General features: G+C 40.2%; 1 protein-coding gene across 5 annotated transcripts in view; it reads left to right on the forward strand.

Annotated features, from left to right (window-relative positions):
• Positions 1-19,235, forward strand: part of MAST4 (microtubule associated serine/threonine kinase family member 4) — a 474,263-nt gene that overhangs the window by 438,678 nt on the left and 16,350 nt on the right. For all 5 annotated transcript variants that reach the window (XM_075066982.1, XM_075066983.1, XM_032805207.2 and 2 more), the window contains 9 exons: positions 1,973-2,181; positions 3,434-3,572; positions 4,733-4,865; positions 5,619-5,784; positions 10,307-10,408; positions 14,478-14,600; positions 14,851-14,963; positions 17,959-18,086; positions 18,224-18,453. In XM_075066982.1, coding sequence (XP_074923083.1) covers positions 1,973-2,181; positions 3,434-3,572; positions 4,733-4,865; positions 5,619-5,784; positions 10,307-10,408; positions 14,478-14,600; positions 14,851-14,963; positions 17,959-18,086; positions 18,224-18,453 — 1,343 coding nt within the window. The remainder of the gene's footprint in view (positions 1-1,972; positions 2,182-3,433; positions 3,573-4,732; positions 4,866-5,618; positions 5,785-10,306; positions 10,409-14,477; positions 14,601-14,850; positions 14,964-17,958; positions 18,087-18,223; positions 18,454-19,235) is intronic.

Genomic DNA, 19,235 nt, shown 5'->3' on the forward strand with positions numbered 1-19,235 from the left:
GGGCACGAAGATGATTGTCTGCCATTGCTTTTCCTGGAAGGAAGGATGATGTACGACATTTACCCAGAACACCATGGACTTTTTGCCCTACAGGCGCTGGGATCTCACCCAGCAATTCCAAGGGGCGGAGGAGACTGCGGGATATCTATGAGAGTAGCTACCCACAGTGCAACAGTCCGGAAATCAACAAATTAATGTGCTTAGTGTGGCCGCGTGCACTCGACTTTATACAATCTGTTTTACAAAACCGGTTTATGTAAAATCAGAATAATCCCGTAGTGTAGACGTACCCTAAGTGAATTTCTTGGAAGATCAAGGTTTCAGGCAGGTGAAAGGGTCACTTTCCCACACATGAGATGTCAGGAAGTTAACAAGAATGAGAGGGTTGAAGTAGGAAAAAGAGCGGAGGACAAAGGGACAAAATTGGTGGACAGAGGCTGAGCTTGACAGGAAATGGGGACAAAGAGAAGGAAGAGGGAGGACAGAAAGAGAGCAAATGGGAAAAGAAGGGGGTTAGAAACTAAGTGAAAGGGAGGGTGGGGACAGAGAGGAAAATAAATATCAGGGAGGGGTGGGAAGAGATGGAAGAAGAAAAGAAAGAAGCCAACAGGGAGGAGAACTGATCTGTGGAGTTGTGTAACTAACTCTGTTTTTTATTCCACTTGGGAGGGGCATGAAACAGGAGCAGGTCTTTGCAAAAGGCACAAAGGGCAGGGCTTGACTCACCACCCAAGGTGTTTTCCACCTAATCATTATGATGTAATGTCTTTCAGCTGCCCTACCCTTGAGTGGGGACTGTACTTTCAGAGACAATGGAAAGGATTAATGACAACCTTTTCAATCAGAGAAAACACTCACCAGGAATATCCCAGCACAAAAGAAATGAGAAACAACTTTGGCTGTTCAGAAGGGTTTATAAATTTCTCTAGCGTGGGGCCAGAGTATTTAAAAATAGTGAGACAAAAAGTAAATGCTGAGCTGCCTTTTTTATTTAAATAATTGAGATATAAGTGGGCCTCTGAGGGGGCACAAATTGAATTAGAAACTACATAATCGACTTCTGCCTTTTTCTCTGTCTCATCCTTTCCTTTCCCAGACCCTAACTGCTATGATAATTACATACTAAAAATACCCTGAGCAATAAATATTACAAAGTAGAGGTAATGCAATGTCAGGCAAATTACGGGATTTTTAGGAAGTGGAATAATTTACATCCTGTGTCCATGCTTCAATGCAGGGGTCATGGACTGTGTGATCTCTTTCACCAAATCCTGGAAGCAGCCAGGGCTGCTCAGATGCTACTTTGTTTTCACTCTTCCTCGCAAATCCCAGTCGAGATGACAGGAAGCCCAGTCAGTGTTGCCCCAATGGAATTTCTACACATCTAGGCCAAGACTTAATCCCACATTAACAGGGAAGCTAACACAGTGATCCATTTTGATGGAATCAGCCATTGCTGATCTGCCCTTGGTAATGGTAAATGCAGATGTCAGGGACAGGGTGACGGTAACAGATGAGGCATTTCACAACTGGCAAAGAGAGAGCCATCCCACTGAGCAGCGTTTGCCCTTCCAGGCATTTCACATATGAAACCTCATGAGAAGGCCATGACTTGTTTGAAAATTCCCTGAAACAGAGGTTGAATCATAATTATGACACACACTTGCGGAATAGGCACTTGTCAGAATGATTTATACTATTTGTCGTAGCTGTTTTTTCTCTCTAAATCCTTTGCAGGTGGAAATGCCCAGAATCCATTTTAGCTGAGAGCATTTGTAGGCTTTATTTAGGTTTTTTAATTGTGTGCAGTTGATATGTCAATTGAGGCTGCATCTTGATCATGAAACAAAACAGTATTTGGGAGCTCAGATTTGAAAGACTAGTTACTAATGTCTTTGTTTGGTACTATATATAAATATAAATACATCTAGTCACTGATTCCCTTTTTCTCCTGTTGTTTGGGCTGTTTCAGTGCTGTTTATTTTGTGCGACATAAAGAAACCAGACAGAGATTTGCCATGAAGAAAATTAACAAACAGAATCTCATCCTCCGAAACCAGATTCAGCAGGCCTTTGTTGAGCGTGATATCCTGACATTTGCAGAAAATCCATTCGTCGTCAGCATGTACTGCTCCTTTGAAACTAGACGCCATTTATGTATGGTCATGGAGTATGTGGAAGGTATGTGGGAAGAAAAGTGTATTTTAGCATCCAAAAAGGTAAATCAGCCCACACAGTATTTACATTACAAAACCTGTCCTGTGTGTTCTCTGTACAAGTAGCTATGTACACCTAGGATCTAAATCCACCAATGAGATGGCTTCATTCCCAGTCATTATCTTTTGGTGATTGCCTGTAAAATGCTTGTCTTGCAGCTCTAAAGAAAAGTCATGCTCTTTGAATGATTTTTGTTATTATTTATAATCATAAGTGTCCTGCAACACTGGAAATTCATGTGAAAATAAAGTTAAGAAGTTTTCTTCTGCTTTTGAAATTTTCACCACTGTGAAAATGATAGTGTCTGAAAACAATTTACAAGAATAAGCTTAAAACATCAAAGAGAGACCTTCAAGGGGACCATGACATTGAGAGTAAAGACGGTCCTTAGGTTAGATTGTTAGCCTGGGTCGTGAAAGAGAGAGAGATCCTATGTGATCTTGGTTGGTCTTTCTGGGTGTCAATTCCCGATCTGTAAAATGGGTATAACAATACTTCTCTACCTTACTGAGGTATTGTGAATAAATACATTGAAGAGTAAGAGGCATGCAGATTCTATGTTGATGGGGCCATGTAAATATCTTAGGTAGGTAGATAGACTTAGAGCTTGTCTACACTTACAGTGCAGCTGCGCCACTGAAGCGCTTAGTGAAGATGCTACCTATGCCAACAGGAGAGTTTCTCCTGTCAGTGTAGATACTTCACCTTACTGAGAGGCAGAAGCTATGTTCCCAGGAGAATCTCTCCTGTTGACCTAGCACTGTCTATGCTGGGGGTTAGGTTAGTATATCTGCATTGCTCGGTGGTGTAGATTTTCCATACCTTTGAGTGACATAGTTATGCGGACGTAGTAGTGTAGGCCAATCCTAAGTCTTAATGATGGTATTTAAGGTAGTGAATCAAAATTTAGCAAAAAAATATAAAATAAAAACTCTTTTTGAAAACACCTGAGTCTCATTCAGGGTCTAGGATATCTTTATGCTGCTTCAGCACCAGTTTCTACTTCCTCTCCCTCTCAAAAAAAATAAAAAAATTGTATGAAAATATTTTGCAGAATAAACCTAAAAGACAGTATTCAGATAGTGAACATTCAGAATCCTCGTTGTGCAGTTGGTAAATATATGGAGGTCCACGAATGTCTGCATGTGCACCTCAAAGGGCTGTGCACCTCAAAATATATGATAACCACATAGAACTTTTTATTTTATATTTTCAGGTGGAGATTGTGCTACTTTAATGAAGAATATGGGTCCTTTACCTGTGGATATGGCAAGGATGTATTTTGCTGAGACTGTCCTAGCCTTGGAATATCTGCATAATTATGGAATCGTACACAGGGATTTGAAGCCAGACAAGTAAGTGTATAGAATATAACTACAAAAGAACTTTGTCTGAAAATTAGTCAGGTATGAAAGGTGTAATCTTGCTCTGCAAAAAATGAATGCCTGGTTAGAATATTATCCCATACATTCAGATAATAGATTCATAATATGAGTGGGGTGGTTTAGCCGTAATTATAGCTGTGTTGATTTTTATAATCCTTTAGGCAACAAGAGGCTGTATGACTAGCATGAGAGAGAGATTTTTCTTGAGGCCGAAATAAAGGATAATAAAGTCTGGCCAATAAGAGCAAGCTCTCTCTACATATACTTTGTACCCTATTTAATGCTGAATATGAAAAACAAAAATTGTACATACAAATTCTTATAAGGTCAGTGTTAAATGGGTAATCTTGCCCCTCTGTCACATTTCTGCAGTATTTGGGGTTATAATACTTCATGTCTTCTATAAGTGTAAACTGCATTATAGCAGTTTTCTGAAATAAAGATGGAACCTGACATATCTTCCACTAATTTTCTTTGTCACTTGTGTCAAAACACATTTGAATCCCAAATGAGTCTGAGTCAAAATACCCACCTGGTACTGTGTATCTGTTGTCTGCCAACTTAATATCTGTCAATTTTTCCTCTTTCCCCATCTTCTCCCCTATTTAAATGAATGGCACAGTTAATTAGGGATAGAAAAAACTAATGCCTCTTTTTCCAAGTATCAGGGGTAGCCATGTTAGTCTGTATCCACAGAAACAGTGAGGAGTCCGGTGGCACCTTAAAGACTAAATAAATTTGTCAGTCTTTTAAGGTGCCATCAAACTCCTTGTTGTTTTTCCTTTTAAGTTACAATCTATTTGTATGTCTTCCAGAATGCTTGCCATTTCTTCTTGTGCTAACTACACTGTACCATTTTTTTGTGGCCTTTATGTGGATCCTATTAAGATCCTTTAATTATTAGGTGTTCAAGCAGATATAAATTATGGTTTGTTTAAATCCAGTAACAACAACATGTGCATCATGCATTTGGTACCTTCCAGGATGCTGCTGTGTCTAGCCCAGTAGCTTCCTAAATTGTTTTTTAAACAGTTATGCAATGCATTAAAGCATTTTTCTGAGAGTATAAGAAACAAACTAGTACAATTTTGGTTTATGTTATAGTAATTGAGTGTCATTCTGATTTGCAGTTTATTAGTAACATCCATGGGACATATTAAGCTTACAGATTTTGGGCTTTCTAAAGTGGGGCTAATGAGCATGACTACAAATCTTTATGAGGGTCACATTGAGAAGGATGCTAGAGAGTTCCTTGACAAGCAGGTAAGAGATGCCTTTTTTTCATTTTTACACTAAGAGATTAAATAAAGCCATATTTACCAGTGGGATATGCCATAATATTATATAAGCCATTATTATTTCTGCATTGGTATTTCAGATGTATGCATCAGAGTTACCTTTACTGGTGCACTGCAGATTGTTCCATGCTTTTTTCCCCTCCTGCATTATGGTCTATTAGTAAGATGAACGATCTAATTGTGTGCAAGTGAGATCGTGAGAGAGACAAATGGAAAACTGTTTTTATAAGGAATTCAGGAGTCTCAGCAGAGTATTTGCAGAACTCATGATGCATTGTACAATCAAGGGTGCTAAAATCCTAGCTATGGCCCATTTCCCTTTAAGCATGCCTCATTACCATTTGCCCACAATCTGTTCACTGTAAAGTTAAGGTAAAACCATCACAACTTTCACGTAAAAATAAAGATATATTTAGATTAAATAAAACAAATGTTTTAATTGACTCTTGTGTATAAAAAACCAATCTTTTAAAACTGTATTTTTTGTAAAATATATTTTTCGCATACAATACAACCAATTAATGTAGGTCATTCTTTTTAAAATATTAACTGTACTGCGAGCTGAACAGTGTAAAACATGCCAAAAATAAAAATTAAAATTCTCCATGTTTTTTGTAATATCCTGCTACATCATGAGAATTATTGGGGAAATTTAAGCACAGTAACTAGGGTTATTAAACTTTCACTTGTTTAAACATTTTCTTTTTCTCATTTTTAGGTCTGTGGCACACCTGAATATATAGCACCAGAAGTGATATTGAGACAGGGTTATGGCAAGCCAGTGGACTGGTGGGCCATGGGAATTATCCTTTATGAATTTCTTGTTGGGTGTGTGCCATTCTTTGGAGATACACCAGAAGAGCTATTTGGACAAGTAATCAGTGGTAAATATGACCATGAAAAACTGAATTTCTTAACCTGTTGAAACCAATCACTTAATCAAAAAGATATTTAAGAATTTACTAAAAAGCTAGCATTTTTCAACTAGTTGTGCCAAAAATTAAAAAAAAAAATGAAATCACTCATGGTACCATAATACCAGCCATCAAAATGACGGGTGAAATTTGAACGAAAAACTGACCTTGTATTATATACATCAGTAATGAGTCCAGGAATGCAATAACAGGATAGGTTGTGTTTCTAAGGACACTGTTTAAAAAGAAAATAACTATTAATGGTTGGACAGTCAGATAATTTGACTGTCAGTCTTTCCAGGCATTGTATCAGAGAAGAAAAGGTTAATGAGGACTGCATTTGCAGAAGTGGAAAAATGCCTAATGGCACAATGAAGAAATTAACAAAAATGTAATAAAACCCTAAAACAAATGTCTCACAAATAATAAATAATGAAAAAGAGAGGGAAGCGAATTCAATTCACAGATTGTTAATGATTTCATTGGTGGTTGTTATAGTATAATGTTATTTCTGTAACAGCTGTTCTTCTTTCATTTAAAATTCAATAACCTTTTAGATCTTAACCTGCAAACTGACCCTAAGTATTGTCATGCAGCTTGTGGCAAAACTAAATGATAATTAAACAGGATCTCTCACTATCCTACCTGCCGTTTCCATAAATTTCCCAAATGCATAGATGTAGATTGCCTCTGTTTTATGCCAAAAGTTCATCAGAATGACATCTCTGTTATTGAAAGTCTTCCAGTCCATTTTACAGTATACATAAAAGGTCCACTAGCAAAAAAAAAGAGAAAAAAATACCATTTAGTATGTAAGGAGGTGTTCTGTTATCATATCACTGTTCTCCATCTCTGACTTTGCAAGCCAGGCATGTTTGTAATCTTTAATGAAGTGGATTTGTGAATTGCCGGCAGTATATGACCTCTTTATACAATATCCTAGCTGTTTATGTATTTATAACCATGCTGTTTTCTGATGTGATACACCAAGGCCTGAGTGGCAAGGGGAATCAACTGTTTAATTAACACAAGCAGCAAATGCTGGCTTTGTTCTCGATGCCTTACGGCTGAAATGCATATTCATGTTTTATTTTATCCAAATCAAATTTAAACTGCAGTAGAAGCTGCAGGCAGACAAACATGAAAATAACCCGTGGTTTTTATTGCATTCACACACACGCACATATCTTTAGGCTGCTCTCTTAGATTGTGGGGGACGGAGAGATATTTTATTATTTATAACAATTTAAAAAATGTATTTTGAAACTTTATAGTCCATGTTATATTCTTTCTTTTTATAAATTAAATTGCCACATTTTAAATCTGAGGCCCTGGTCCAGTTGATACATAAGCTTGTGCTTAACTTTGTGTTTGACTACTCCCAATGACCTTATATGGATGATTCATGGAAGCATTTGTAACCTCAGCCCCTTTTTTTCATTTTATTTGTTTTAGATTCAGATTTTGACTTTTTTTTTTACCTGTGTCAGATTTTTCCTTTCTGTTTAATTGTAATTATTTTATTGAAGTCATTCTTATTGCCAAATCATATGTATTGCTAAATCTTATTGCCATCATACTCCTTTCTGCAGTGAAAATAGCCAGGTCCACTGCATTGCACAGCCATGGAACTGGCTGTAGAATCGAACCCTTGCCACAGTTTTGTTCTCCAGGCTCCATCATGGAAGTCCTGACACCACTGGAGTTAATGGGAAAGCTGCCATGAACTTCAGTGGTGCTACAGTTTCACCTTAAGTGTATGTCTACACACCAGCTGAGAGGTGTGATGCCCACACAGACAGACGCTCACGCTAGCCCTCTTCAGGCTAGCACCTAAAAATAGCACTGTGACACTGGGGGCTTGGGCTTAGCTGCCTGAGTACATACCCAGGGGGGGTTGGGCAGGACTGTACTCGCTCAGCTAGTCTGAGTTGCTGCATACACCGCTGCAGCCACACTGCAATTTTTAGCACACAGAAAGTTAGCGCATGTATTTCTACCTGCACTGGGAATCCAACCTTTCAGCTGCTGTGTACACATTATCCTTAGAGCAGAGCTTCCTAAACTTTTTTTTTGTCAAGCTCTCCACTTCAGAGATTCATGTCCTGTGCATGCCGCCTGTACCCACGGGGAGAGGGATGGCAGGTACCCACAGGAGAGACAAGAGGTACTCATCATATGTAAGCTGAGGAAGCCGCGTGCTCTCTGCACAGTTGGGCAGTCTCAGCTGCCTCCCATGCAGCAAGTGAATGGGGTCACTCTGAAGGGCCAAGCTCAGAAAGGGAGCTGAAGGCTGCACCTCACTGGCTGTTTGCCAGGCAGAGCTCTCTCTTGACCCCAGCCATTCAGCATGGCCCCGGCTCTGTCCGGCAGGGGACATGAATGGGGTTCTGTGCTCTGGTACTACAGAGTAGGGGCTCTGTTCAGCAGGGGGGTCAGTATTTTCGGGGTGCAGCCTTCTGCTCCTCGCTCACAGAATCCCTGCCAGCATCCCCATCAGAGTGTAACTGCAGGAATGGGAAGTGAGACAGACAGCCTGGTCCTGGCTGCCAAGACCTCCCACAAAGAGCACTGTCCACTACTCCTGCTAGATAGAGCCCCCTCCTGAGCATGGCCCTTAGTAATTAATTTGAGTTAGTTAAAATCCTTGTAACTGATGAGCTAGACGCTCCATGGTCATTTGTGGTTTACCCTTGGCTGTGTCCTGAAACAAATGTTTCGGCATGTCAGGTTATCAAAGTTCTGGTTAGCTCCAGAAAATTGACAGTCAGTTAATGCCAATTACAGTAGAAGCAAAATCTCTAGCTAAGCATTCATTTAAAAAAAAAAGGCTTCTAGTCTGAATGGTTGTGGGAAAATCCCTTAAGAAAGAACAGATATGACTCCCCCCACCCCATCCTCTATATCTTGTATACCTGTAAACATGGTAATTTAAATGTCATCTTTGTTAATTATTTAACTGTTGGTCATTTTACTAGAAAAATCCACTTTTTTATTGTGTTTAATGCAAAATCCCAAACTGCCATCCATGTCTCCCCAGGTACTAAAGTCCCAGTTGTCCCCTATCCAGCTACCAACATCTCTAGCTTCTCTCTGACAGCTTGTACAATGAATCTATATGTAGATTAAAATAAATCTGACGTTGAAAATCTATGGAAAATCAGCACAAATATAAATTGAATTTAATACAAAAATGGGCCCTCATTGCCATTGTATCTGAGCACCTCAGAGTCTTTAACATATTAATCCTCACAGTGCCCCTGTAAGATGGGGAAGTACTGTTTTCTCATTTTACAGAGAAGCTAAGTGACTTTCCTAAGGTCACACAGGAAGCCTATGGCAGAGCAGGCCCCTTGAACCCAAGTCTCCCATATCCTAGGCTAATGCGCTAACCACTGGACCATCCTTCCTCCTTATGGGTTTGGTGTTCATTTTCATATTGAAGTCATTGCAGATTCCCATGTTTTAATTTAAAGGAAGGTTGGGCAGAATCTCCAGTCTACCATGATCAGGGTGCTGCAGAATCCAGGAGCCTTGCCACAGAAATTAAGTCCATCTTGTCATGAAGTAGAGAAGACCTTAGTGATAGTCAGGGTTAACTGAAGTATGTTGATGGCTTTTTTTCCTCTTAAGTAGAAGAGACATAGGAAAAAACTACCACGTGGCTTGGTAAAAAACCGTAGGCACCGACTCTGTGGCTGGAGCACCCATGGAAAAAAATTAGCACCCACCAGCAGCCAAGCTTCCCTTCCTCCCCTCCCACCCCTGCCCATCGGCAGTCCCCGCTGATCAACTCCCCTTCCCTCCCCCTGGCTGTTCTGCAGTGTGCAGGAGGCATTGGGAGGGAGAGGAGCGGGGATGGGGAGTGCTCGGGGGAAGGGGTAGAAAGAGGTGGGGTGGGATTTGAGGGAAGAGGTGGAGTTTGAGGCGGAGCCTGAGGCTGATCAGGGGTCGAACACCCCCAGGGAAAATTAGAAGCTGGCACCTGTGCTCCAAACCATAAGGGCTGATCATATAGCCTTTACTCATGTGAGTAATGACTTCAGTGAAATGATTAGCATGAGTGAGGATTACAGATGTGAGCAATGATTACAAGATTAGACCAGACGTGTCCATCTTATCAGCAGTTGTCAAGGAACAGAACTGGAATTTAAACCATAACAGTCTTTCAAGGGAAGAACAACATAGCAGTGCTGAGCACAAATATTTTGTAAACACAAAAATCACTTCTGCCTCTTTTTATTAAGAGCTGTTTAAATCACACTTTGTTGCAAATAATATGAATGATGATTCAATATCTAGCTTTGAAGAATAGGTGCAGATTGTGTTATGTTTGAAAGCAATTAACATGTAACAAAAAACAACTTGACTAATATGCTATGTAGGAAAGGTCTGTTTTATTTTGACTAAGCTGACCAGCGGATACCCAGCATCTTTTATGGTACTGGAACGGGACTAAAATAAATTCACGAACATCTTTCTTTCGCACTAGATGAGATCAACTGGCCTGAAAAGGATGAAGCCCCACCTCCAGATTCCCAGGATCTGATTACTCTACTTCTCAGACAAAACCCTATGGAGAGATTGGGAACAGGTTAGGGGACAGGATTTTAAATTTTGCTCATGTGCTAGAAATAGCATCTATGTTGAACATGTCGAGGCTTTTGTTTGCTTTTTTGTTTTGCCCAGTAAACATGTGTGCATGTGTACAACATGATGCCAACTCATTAGCGCAAGAGTGTGTTTTGTTGGTTTGGTTTCTCTTTTTGCTGATTCAGAGCAGTAATACTGCAGAGGGACATATATGAGTGCAGTTGTCATCTTATGCAGTTCTTATACAGTTGTTCTCATCTCCTCTTATCTTGTTTCAATAAATAAAAGTTAAACTTCTCTTGAAGACAATCTATCTAGTTCATGGAATTGTTAACCTTGTGAAAATGCAGACTGTTAAATAACTTAGCTGCAGAAATAGAGAGCGGTGAATCAACTTACAAGAACTACTTTGTGTGCCACAAATACCATGAGCTGGCCAATGAGCCCCCACTGGCTTCAGAGCATATGATTGCTACTTGAACTAATTACCCAAAAATGACTGCCTGAGATTGCATCATGAACTGTCTTATTACTCTTATTCAGTGCTACTACCTTAGTACGAAAAATAATAAAATGAAAAGCATGAGAAGGTAAGGAAATAAATGGAGAGCAGTGGTGAATTCTCCATCACTGACCATTTTAAAATCAAGATGGGATATTTTTCTAAAAGATCTGCTCTAGGAATTATTTTGGGGAAGTTTTATGGCTGTACAGGAGGTCAGACTAGATCATCACAATGATCCCATCTTGTCTTAGAATCTATGAAGATAAGCTGCTGCCTACTGTGCTGTGTGTGTTCTATCTCTATCATTGCCGCTGCCAAGCCAATCTAGAGAAAGAGGCTGATATCTGAAGTCAACTGCAGATAGACCTGCATAGGCCCATAATGCAGCAGTCAATATTAAAATCTGTGTGTGTTTGTTAGCTCACCTACAGATAGACTTATTTTGGGAATTGTAAGTTTAGGGGAGGTGCAGGAGTCATAAAATAATTGCAGTGGTTGGGTCCATTGTCCAGAGTTTTAAAATGTTCAGTGATGTGCATTTTTACAGAGATAATTTTAAAATATGGACTGTCATTTTCAGTTGAATAGTAAGAACAATATTCTGACCGGCCCTAACACAGCCAGGTGGGGTGACCCATCCTCATTGCCTTTGTGGCCACATTACAGTTCCCCAGACCTTGGGTGGTGGTGTGGAGAGAGGTGAAGTGGGAGCAGGAAGAGAGGCCGCATGCCAATGGCCTCAAATAGGTGGGCAGGGAGTGGGCAGAACTTTGGTTCCAACTCTCCCCCCCACCCTTGCCCACCTCTAATGCACTTGTTAGCGTACGGTATGCAACATCCAGGAGAGAGCTATATTAAATTACTCTCTTCTCTCCTCCATATCACACAGCGCAAAGTGATGATCACAGTTCCTTCCCATGGCTTCTCCTGAGGCAGCACAGCTTTGTACCACCCCCATACATAGGGCATTGCTGTAAGCAAATGTCTGAAGAGCCAGAACTAGTTCAGCACTTGGTGGAAGGTTTTTTTTAATATATTAATTGTAGACCCCGTCACTTTATGGCCTGATCCTTCATAATACATGTAGTGTGTGTACCTAAGCTGCTGTTCTATGAGTGAGAGACTGAGAACCAGAAGAGTCTGTCCCCTCCCTCAACACCCACGCGCGCGCACGCACACAGTCTCTCATGCGGTAATGGTCAGTGCCTCCGAATGTAACAACTGCTCAATTTATTTACTAGTTTATTTCTTCAACTGTTCTTGGTCTCTTAAGAGTTGAGAATCTGAGAAGGGGAATCCTGCAGCCACTTTGAAGCTCAGAGGGGTATTAAAAAAACTAAAGCAAAGCTTTTTAAGTGTCAAAAGCAGCTCACAGAAACAGCGGCTGCAATGTGATGAGTCCCATAGGGGCACTGGAAAATACTGCTCTGCCACACATTTCAAATGGCAGCCTTGTGTATATAATACATATTTAGCTGACTGAATAATGCTCCATGAAAATATATAATTGCATATTTACTCAGGAGCCTGGAGTGGCTTGGTCAGATTGTAAGGAAAGGAATAGATTTTCTGAAACATTTACATAAAAGGAGGAAAAATAACAAATCTAAGAGGAACATTGTATTAATACTAAAATGTGGCACAAAATAATCACATAGCTTCAAGATCAGTGTTGGAGTTAAATCGTTGTATTCTTGCCATTGCAATTAAAAAAAAAAAAAAGATTATACTCTTGCGTTTTCCTGTTTGGACTATCTGGTCTAGTTTCTTGCCATTAGACCTGTTTTGTTTCTAAAATAAATAAAATTAATACATTTTTTAAACTTTCCTTAAAACAGTGTTATGGGCTAACCTCCGTCTTTAGAAACCAGATCAAGAATCCAAATGACCACTCTCTCTTTAAAAATAGACAGATGCCCTTACTTAACTAGCAACAACTCAACCAAGCATTCACTGTATACTTCCTGCAGACCCTTTTTTTCCACAGTCAGCTTGCTAAATCCTGTTTAGAGAGCCCTATTTCATGCCAAAAACACTGGAAGGAGGGGAATCTTTTGAAGCCCCAGTATATTCGAAAAAAGACAAGTTCAAGAAAAACTTTTTAAAAACTGCTTCTCTCAATTTTTTTTTCTGTCAGTAAGAACAAGTCATAATTTGGTTAAAATGCCTGTTGAAGGCCATCCTTGAGCCTAGAAGCATGTGTAGGTACGTACTGTATGCTAGATTTGTTAGCTTTTGTAAACTTTCTTGGTATGATAGATGATTTTAGATGAGACAAAGGTAAGCAACATAGTAAAGTAATCTGTGTTGTCCAAATTCTACAGATATAACATTTCCCAGTATTAGTACCCCTCTTTTCAATTACTTTAAACAGAATAGTGTCTGTTATTTTCTTAGGAAGGTATTCTAGGTTGCAAGAATATTACATTTTTGCCATAATATTACAGTACAGCAATATCAGGATATGTGTTGTATAATATACAGCATAATGCTGCGAATCCAACAAATGTGTCAGGATTTTGCTTGGTTTTAACAGCTTTGCATGCATTAATGCTGGTGAGCCTGTAAATGATACTTTCATTATTCCCTAAGGTTTCACTATTTCCACATGATACTGCTCAAATTTTCAACAAAATCATAAACCAAAAAAGTTTACAGACTATAACAAATTTAAATAAATGATGAACTGAAAAAACAAAAGTTGCTCATAAATTCCTGGTTATTTTCCAATTGTGTTTCAGACTGTGTTTTTTAATTTGATGTGTTTGTTTCAAAATTGCTAAAGTGATTGATTCTTTTGATGCTCTAACTGGTTGCAGCACCTTTGATAGTTACCCTTTCTTGTAAAGTATGCTGTGTAAGAGCTTTCTGTCACTTTTTTCCATTTACTGGTCGTTTTCAAAATCATGTTTATGTTATGGTGATCAGTAGGTTACCATGAGAAAAGGCACAAACTCCGAATAATCTGTGGGGGTTTTATGGCTGTTTTTGATCAGAAATAGATTAATTTATTTAAATATTTTAAGCACTTTATAAGAAGTGCAGAGTGATCCATAGAAAGTTAAATTATAGCAATATTCCTATGAAACTGCATATTGCCATCCCATAAATATCATACAGAATTCTTAATGATGAACCTTGTTAAAATAAATGGATCCTAAAATCAAAAAAATCCTCTACTTGTTCCAAAGTGCTGCTAAATACACTTTTGTATTGAAGAGATTTATATCTTGGTTAACAACACTGAGTCTCAGGTTCCAGCCTCATATGTATTTGATCTATAATAATTTAACGCCTAAAAAACAAGTGTTTGATGGAAATGCTCACCGCACAATAGCAATGCCTACACAATAGCACAAATATCTCACTGAACAAAAAGATGCTGAAGAAATATATTTATCCATAATTATGCAGCCAGTTGGCTAGACTTCAATATACCAGTGTGAAATGGTAGTTATATCTCTCCATGCTAATTAGCATTTTATTTTACCAAAGATTTAGTTCTGAATTAACTGAAGTATTTTTGTTTAGAAATCACCCACATGTTTTTCTCTGGCTCCCCCAGGTGGCGCATATGAAGTAAAGCAACACCAGTTCTTTCGTAGCTTTGACTGGAATAGTCTGCTGAGACAGAAAGCAGAATTCATTCCACAGCTGGAATCTGAGGATGATACAAGTTATTTTGACAGTATGTATTGTACAAAAATATGTTTGAATTTTTTGGGAATTTATGTAAAAATTGTCTTTGATTTTTACTTTTCCTCAGCATGAATTTTAAATCCTGTTTGTTAGAACCAATGGAAGCTGCAGCATCTGACTGCCAGTCTGACATTTCAGGAAAACTTATTTTTAAAAATAGTTACCCTTTTAATTAACATTAAGCCTGGGAGTCTGATGCTTCATGATAAATTTAAATCATTTTTTCCCCTTGTTTGTAGCTCGTTCTGAGAAATACCACCATATGGAAACTGAAGAAGAGGATGACACAAATGATGAAGACTTTAATCTGGAAATAAGGCAGTTTTCCTCGTGTTCACATAGATTTTCAAAAGTAAGTAAAGTATTTGTATATGTTTGTTTACATACGCACTCAGTGACTTTTGTGGGGTTTGAAAAGGGTCAGCAGTGTGTGTATGTGGTATGTCAGGCCTGCACAACGTGTGGCCCAAGGAGCCTCACTGTGTGGCCCGCAGGGGATCCCGCACACAGCTTTCTGCGGACAGCCCAGAACCCTTTGAATCCTGGCCATGACTGGGATTTAAAGGGCTCAGGTCTCCCCGCGGCTGCGGACAGCCCAGAGCCCTTTGAATCCCGGCCATGACTGGGATCTAAAGGGCTCAGGGCCCCCCGTGGCTGCCGGCAGTCCAGAGCCCTTTGAATCCTGGCCGTGGCCCCTGATTGCCCCCTCCCGAGACCTCTGCCCCTAACTGCCCCTTGGGACCCCAGCCCCTATCTAAGCCTCCCTTCTCCTTGTCCCCAACTGCGCCCTCCTGAGACTCTCCCCAACTTCTCCCCAGGGCCCCACCCCCTACCTGTCCCCTCATAAACCCCTGGGACTCCCATGCCTATCCAACCACTGCCTGTCCCCTGACTGCCCCCCCGGAACACCCCTACCGCTTCTCCAACCCCCTTACCGTGCAACTCAGACCAGCGTGTCTGGCTCCATGCAGCTCCAGGCACGCTGCTGCATACATGCTGCCGTGCTCCCCTGTGGAGCCCACAGCCCCCCCACCACACACACACCCAGCACCTGCCTTCCAGATTTGAACACCTCAAAAGTCAGAACTGCTCAAGCTCAGTTTGGGCAGCTCTTACTTCATTTCTCTCAAATCAAATATACTGATCCTCTGTAACTTGCTGTAGAAAAAGTAGGATAAAATTGAGCAAGAAATGCTTCCCAGTGGTTGTTAGGACTGGAATTGCTATTTTCAACAGCCATTGCCTTTTTGTTTGTTTAAAAGGAAGACAATGATATTGCACTGGCAAATGCCCTAGAAAGAAAGAGTGCAAACAAAAGAATAATAAAGGCACCTCAACTTTTCCTCATTATGGAGGACAGTCTTATATATACATCCAGATATCTTTCAATCACACAAGCTGAAAATTGCTCCACTTTACTGCAGCTCTGTTAACCATACTGGAACCAATCCTGTCTTGTTCTGTGCACATCCCAAAATTCTGCTGAAGACCGCCCTGGGAGCATTACCAGTGACCCAGGGTTGGTGGCGGCAGGAGTGTATGGGGGGGCACTGTTGGGGTTGAGACCCAGGGCGGGGCGCACGGGTGGGGAGGCAACTGTTGGGGAGGAAACGGGACTGCGGGGGGATACAGGGGGGAGCCCAAGGCTGGGATGAGGGGCAGCCAAATTTTTTTTGCTTGGGGCAGCAAAAAACCCAAAGCCACCTCTTCAGCCGGGAGCCCTGGTTGATTTAAAATCAAGTATCACCTCCCCACCCCCAACCTTCCTTTTTGGCCCACAGCTGTTTTGGTGGGGCGGTGCTGGGGAAGGAGGATTTGTTTCTGCAGGGCTGGGCGGCCCTGAGGCGGGATGTTTCCGCGGGGCCGGGAGGTTTTGGCCCTTAGCTGTTTTCTTTGGAGTAATGTGGCCCTCGCCACTTTACGAGTTGTGCAGGCCTGTGGTATGTTGTTCCCCTATTGAATAATCCTGTGGAATTTAATAGGGATGAAACCAATAGGGTTCAAATCAAAATTTAATATGACATCTGTGAAAACATTAAATTCTAGAGAATGTAATAAGTGGTATCTAATGATTGATTGAGACTGGTTAGCACATCATGTTCCACAATTTTTGTTTTGTGAGTTATATAGTTTTTTGTGGCACGTTTTGGATGGCCCGACCGGGAGGCAAACTTGGGAATTCAAAGAGGAGATTGGAGTAGTCAAATGACAGATAATTAGGATGTGGACAAAAGTTAGCAGCTGGAAAGCAGACAGACTTCGGAGATTTTTTGCAAGAAAAAACAGCAGGCGATAAATGGTTAGAGAATCGAATGTCATTATATAATGGGCTTTTTATCCTAAATGGTAGTCAGCATTAAGTTTCAAAAGCTTTCATTAATAGACATTTACTGGACACCTTCTTCAGATACTGGTGTTTTTTTCTCAAATATATTTAATTAAAATCCAAAGCCAATGAAGGAAAGGAAAGTTTACGTTTCTAATCCATTCATCCTGGTTTATACTTTCATAAATATACACACCATAATACCACTCCCCTATACTACAGAGACTATGCTAGACGGAAGGAGTGGGGGCCAGTAGTCTCATTGCAGCTCTTGCTCTCCTGGTATGTGAACTCTGTCCTGACTTAGCAGCATGAACCTGATTCAAAGAGGGAGGAATGATTCAGAGTTCTTAATCTCCTCTTTAGAGGTGTTTTTTTTATCCTTTTGTAAAGAGTGAACCTACGAGAGTAGCTTGATATCTTAAAACTTAAATCTCTAGCTGTGGCTTAGAGGCTGTAGAACGCACAGCTAACAGTCTCTGTATGCAGTTTGTCAGCTTAACAACTAACTTTTTATGACCAGAATTTATTTTTTCTGAACCTTTTAGCCAAGTAATTTATTCTCATCTTCGCAGTCAACTCCAATTCATTTTTCTGCTTCCTAGCCCAGATTGGTGGCCATTGCATCACTAGTTTGGATGGTGTTCTTTTTGATTTACTTTATAGTTAAGAAGTCATCTAAGAGTGTGCATTGATCCTATGACCTAAAAGCCCAAGAGCATTTATGGATTTTGTTTGCAAACTTGGAGTTCACACAGTGAAGTGGTGAGAGAAGGCTGATGGATTCATAACTAAAAGATGTTATTCATGACCCTGTGGCTGAGGAACCAAGAAAATAAAATTGAAAAGCATTTCAAGAACACAAACTCCTAGAATTTAAACCTAAACCATCTCAATCCTTTTAAACTCTAGGACACTGCATAAGCATTTACTGCATCCAGAGCTCTGCATTAGATGTTTTTTTCCTGAAAATCTCTTTGTATCAAATGTGTGTTAATGATACAATTTTTTTCTCTAATAGGTTTTTAGTAGCATAGATCGAATAACTCGGAATCAAGGTGAAGAAAAGGAAGATACAGGAGACAAAACAAAAAATATGACGTTGCCATCTGTGGAATCTTTAAGCTGGAGTTCAGAATATTCTGAACTGTAAGTAGAAACAATTGTCAAAGAGAGTTCAAGTTCAGGTTAACAACCATTAGTGGTTGCTTTGTAGCCACTATGATTGGCCTTCACTTAAAAAATATCATTAAAGACGATTTGTGTAAATGCTGTTTTAAATTCAGGCAACAGCTATCTACATCCAACTCCTCTGATACTGAAAGTACCAGGCTGCGGCACAGTTCAGGTTTGCTTCCAAAATTGGCCATATCATCTGAGGGGGATCAAGATGAAACCACCTGCTCAGGAGGATCCCGGGAGGCGCAAGAAAAGGCTGCTTTAAATGAGGAGGCTGCTCAAGATGAGCCTGAGGTCACCACTCCAGCAAGTACCATCAGCAGCTCAACACTATCAGGTAAGGATCTTAACTTATTATACTGCAGAAGACAGAGAAGGCTGGTAGATCCCCTCCCACCCATCTGCCCCTTTAACTAACTTATCTCCCTTCTTCTATTTGTCACCAAAATCCTTGAGTGTACCGTATATTCCTGCTATTGAGACTTTGCCTCTCCCTTAGCTCACTGCTTGAGTCTCTCCAATCTGGTGTCCTCCTTCTACATGCAATTAAACTATCCACAACAAATTCACAAATTACTACGACTACTTAACTGCTGAAGATCAGTTTTTCCTCCATATATTTCTCTTTAGCTGCTTCAGCTCTGTTCTGCTCAGGTTTTCTTACTTCGTGTGAACTTTCCTTTACCAGCTCCTTTTCCTTGTAATGCAGGTTCAGGAGTTCTAGATCATAGAAGTTAAAAGAAGATTGTGTGTGTGTGTGGTTGGTGGCAATATACAGACCAGTACTAGGCATAATTCAAGCTGTTTGCTTGAAGTTTTTGTTTTTTTTTTGTAACTCAAAGATATGCAAATGTCAGTTAAATTAGAGGTTTCAGAGTAGCAGCCGTGTTAGTCTGTATCCGCAAAAAGAACAGGAGTACTTGTGGCACCTTAGAGACTAACAAATTTATTTCAGCATGAGCTTTCGTGAGCTACAGCTCACTTCTTCGGATGCACAGAATGGAACACACAGACAGGAGATATTTGTACATACAGAGAACATGAAAAGGTGGAAGTATGCATACCAACAGGAAGAGTCTTATCAACTTGGAGATGACTATCAGCAGCCAGGAGAAAAAC

Source organism: Chelonoidis abingdonii, chromosome 6 (assembly GCF_003597395.2).
Source record: "Chelonoidis abingdonii isolate Lonesome George chromosome 6, CheloAbing_2.0, whole genome shotgun sequence".
Taxonomy (NCBI): Eukaryota; Metazoa; Chordata; order Testudines; family Testudinidae; genus Chelonoidis; species Chelonoidis abingdonii.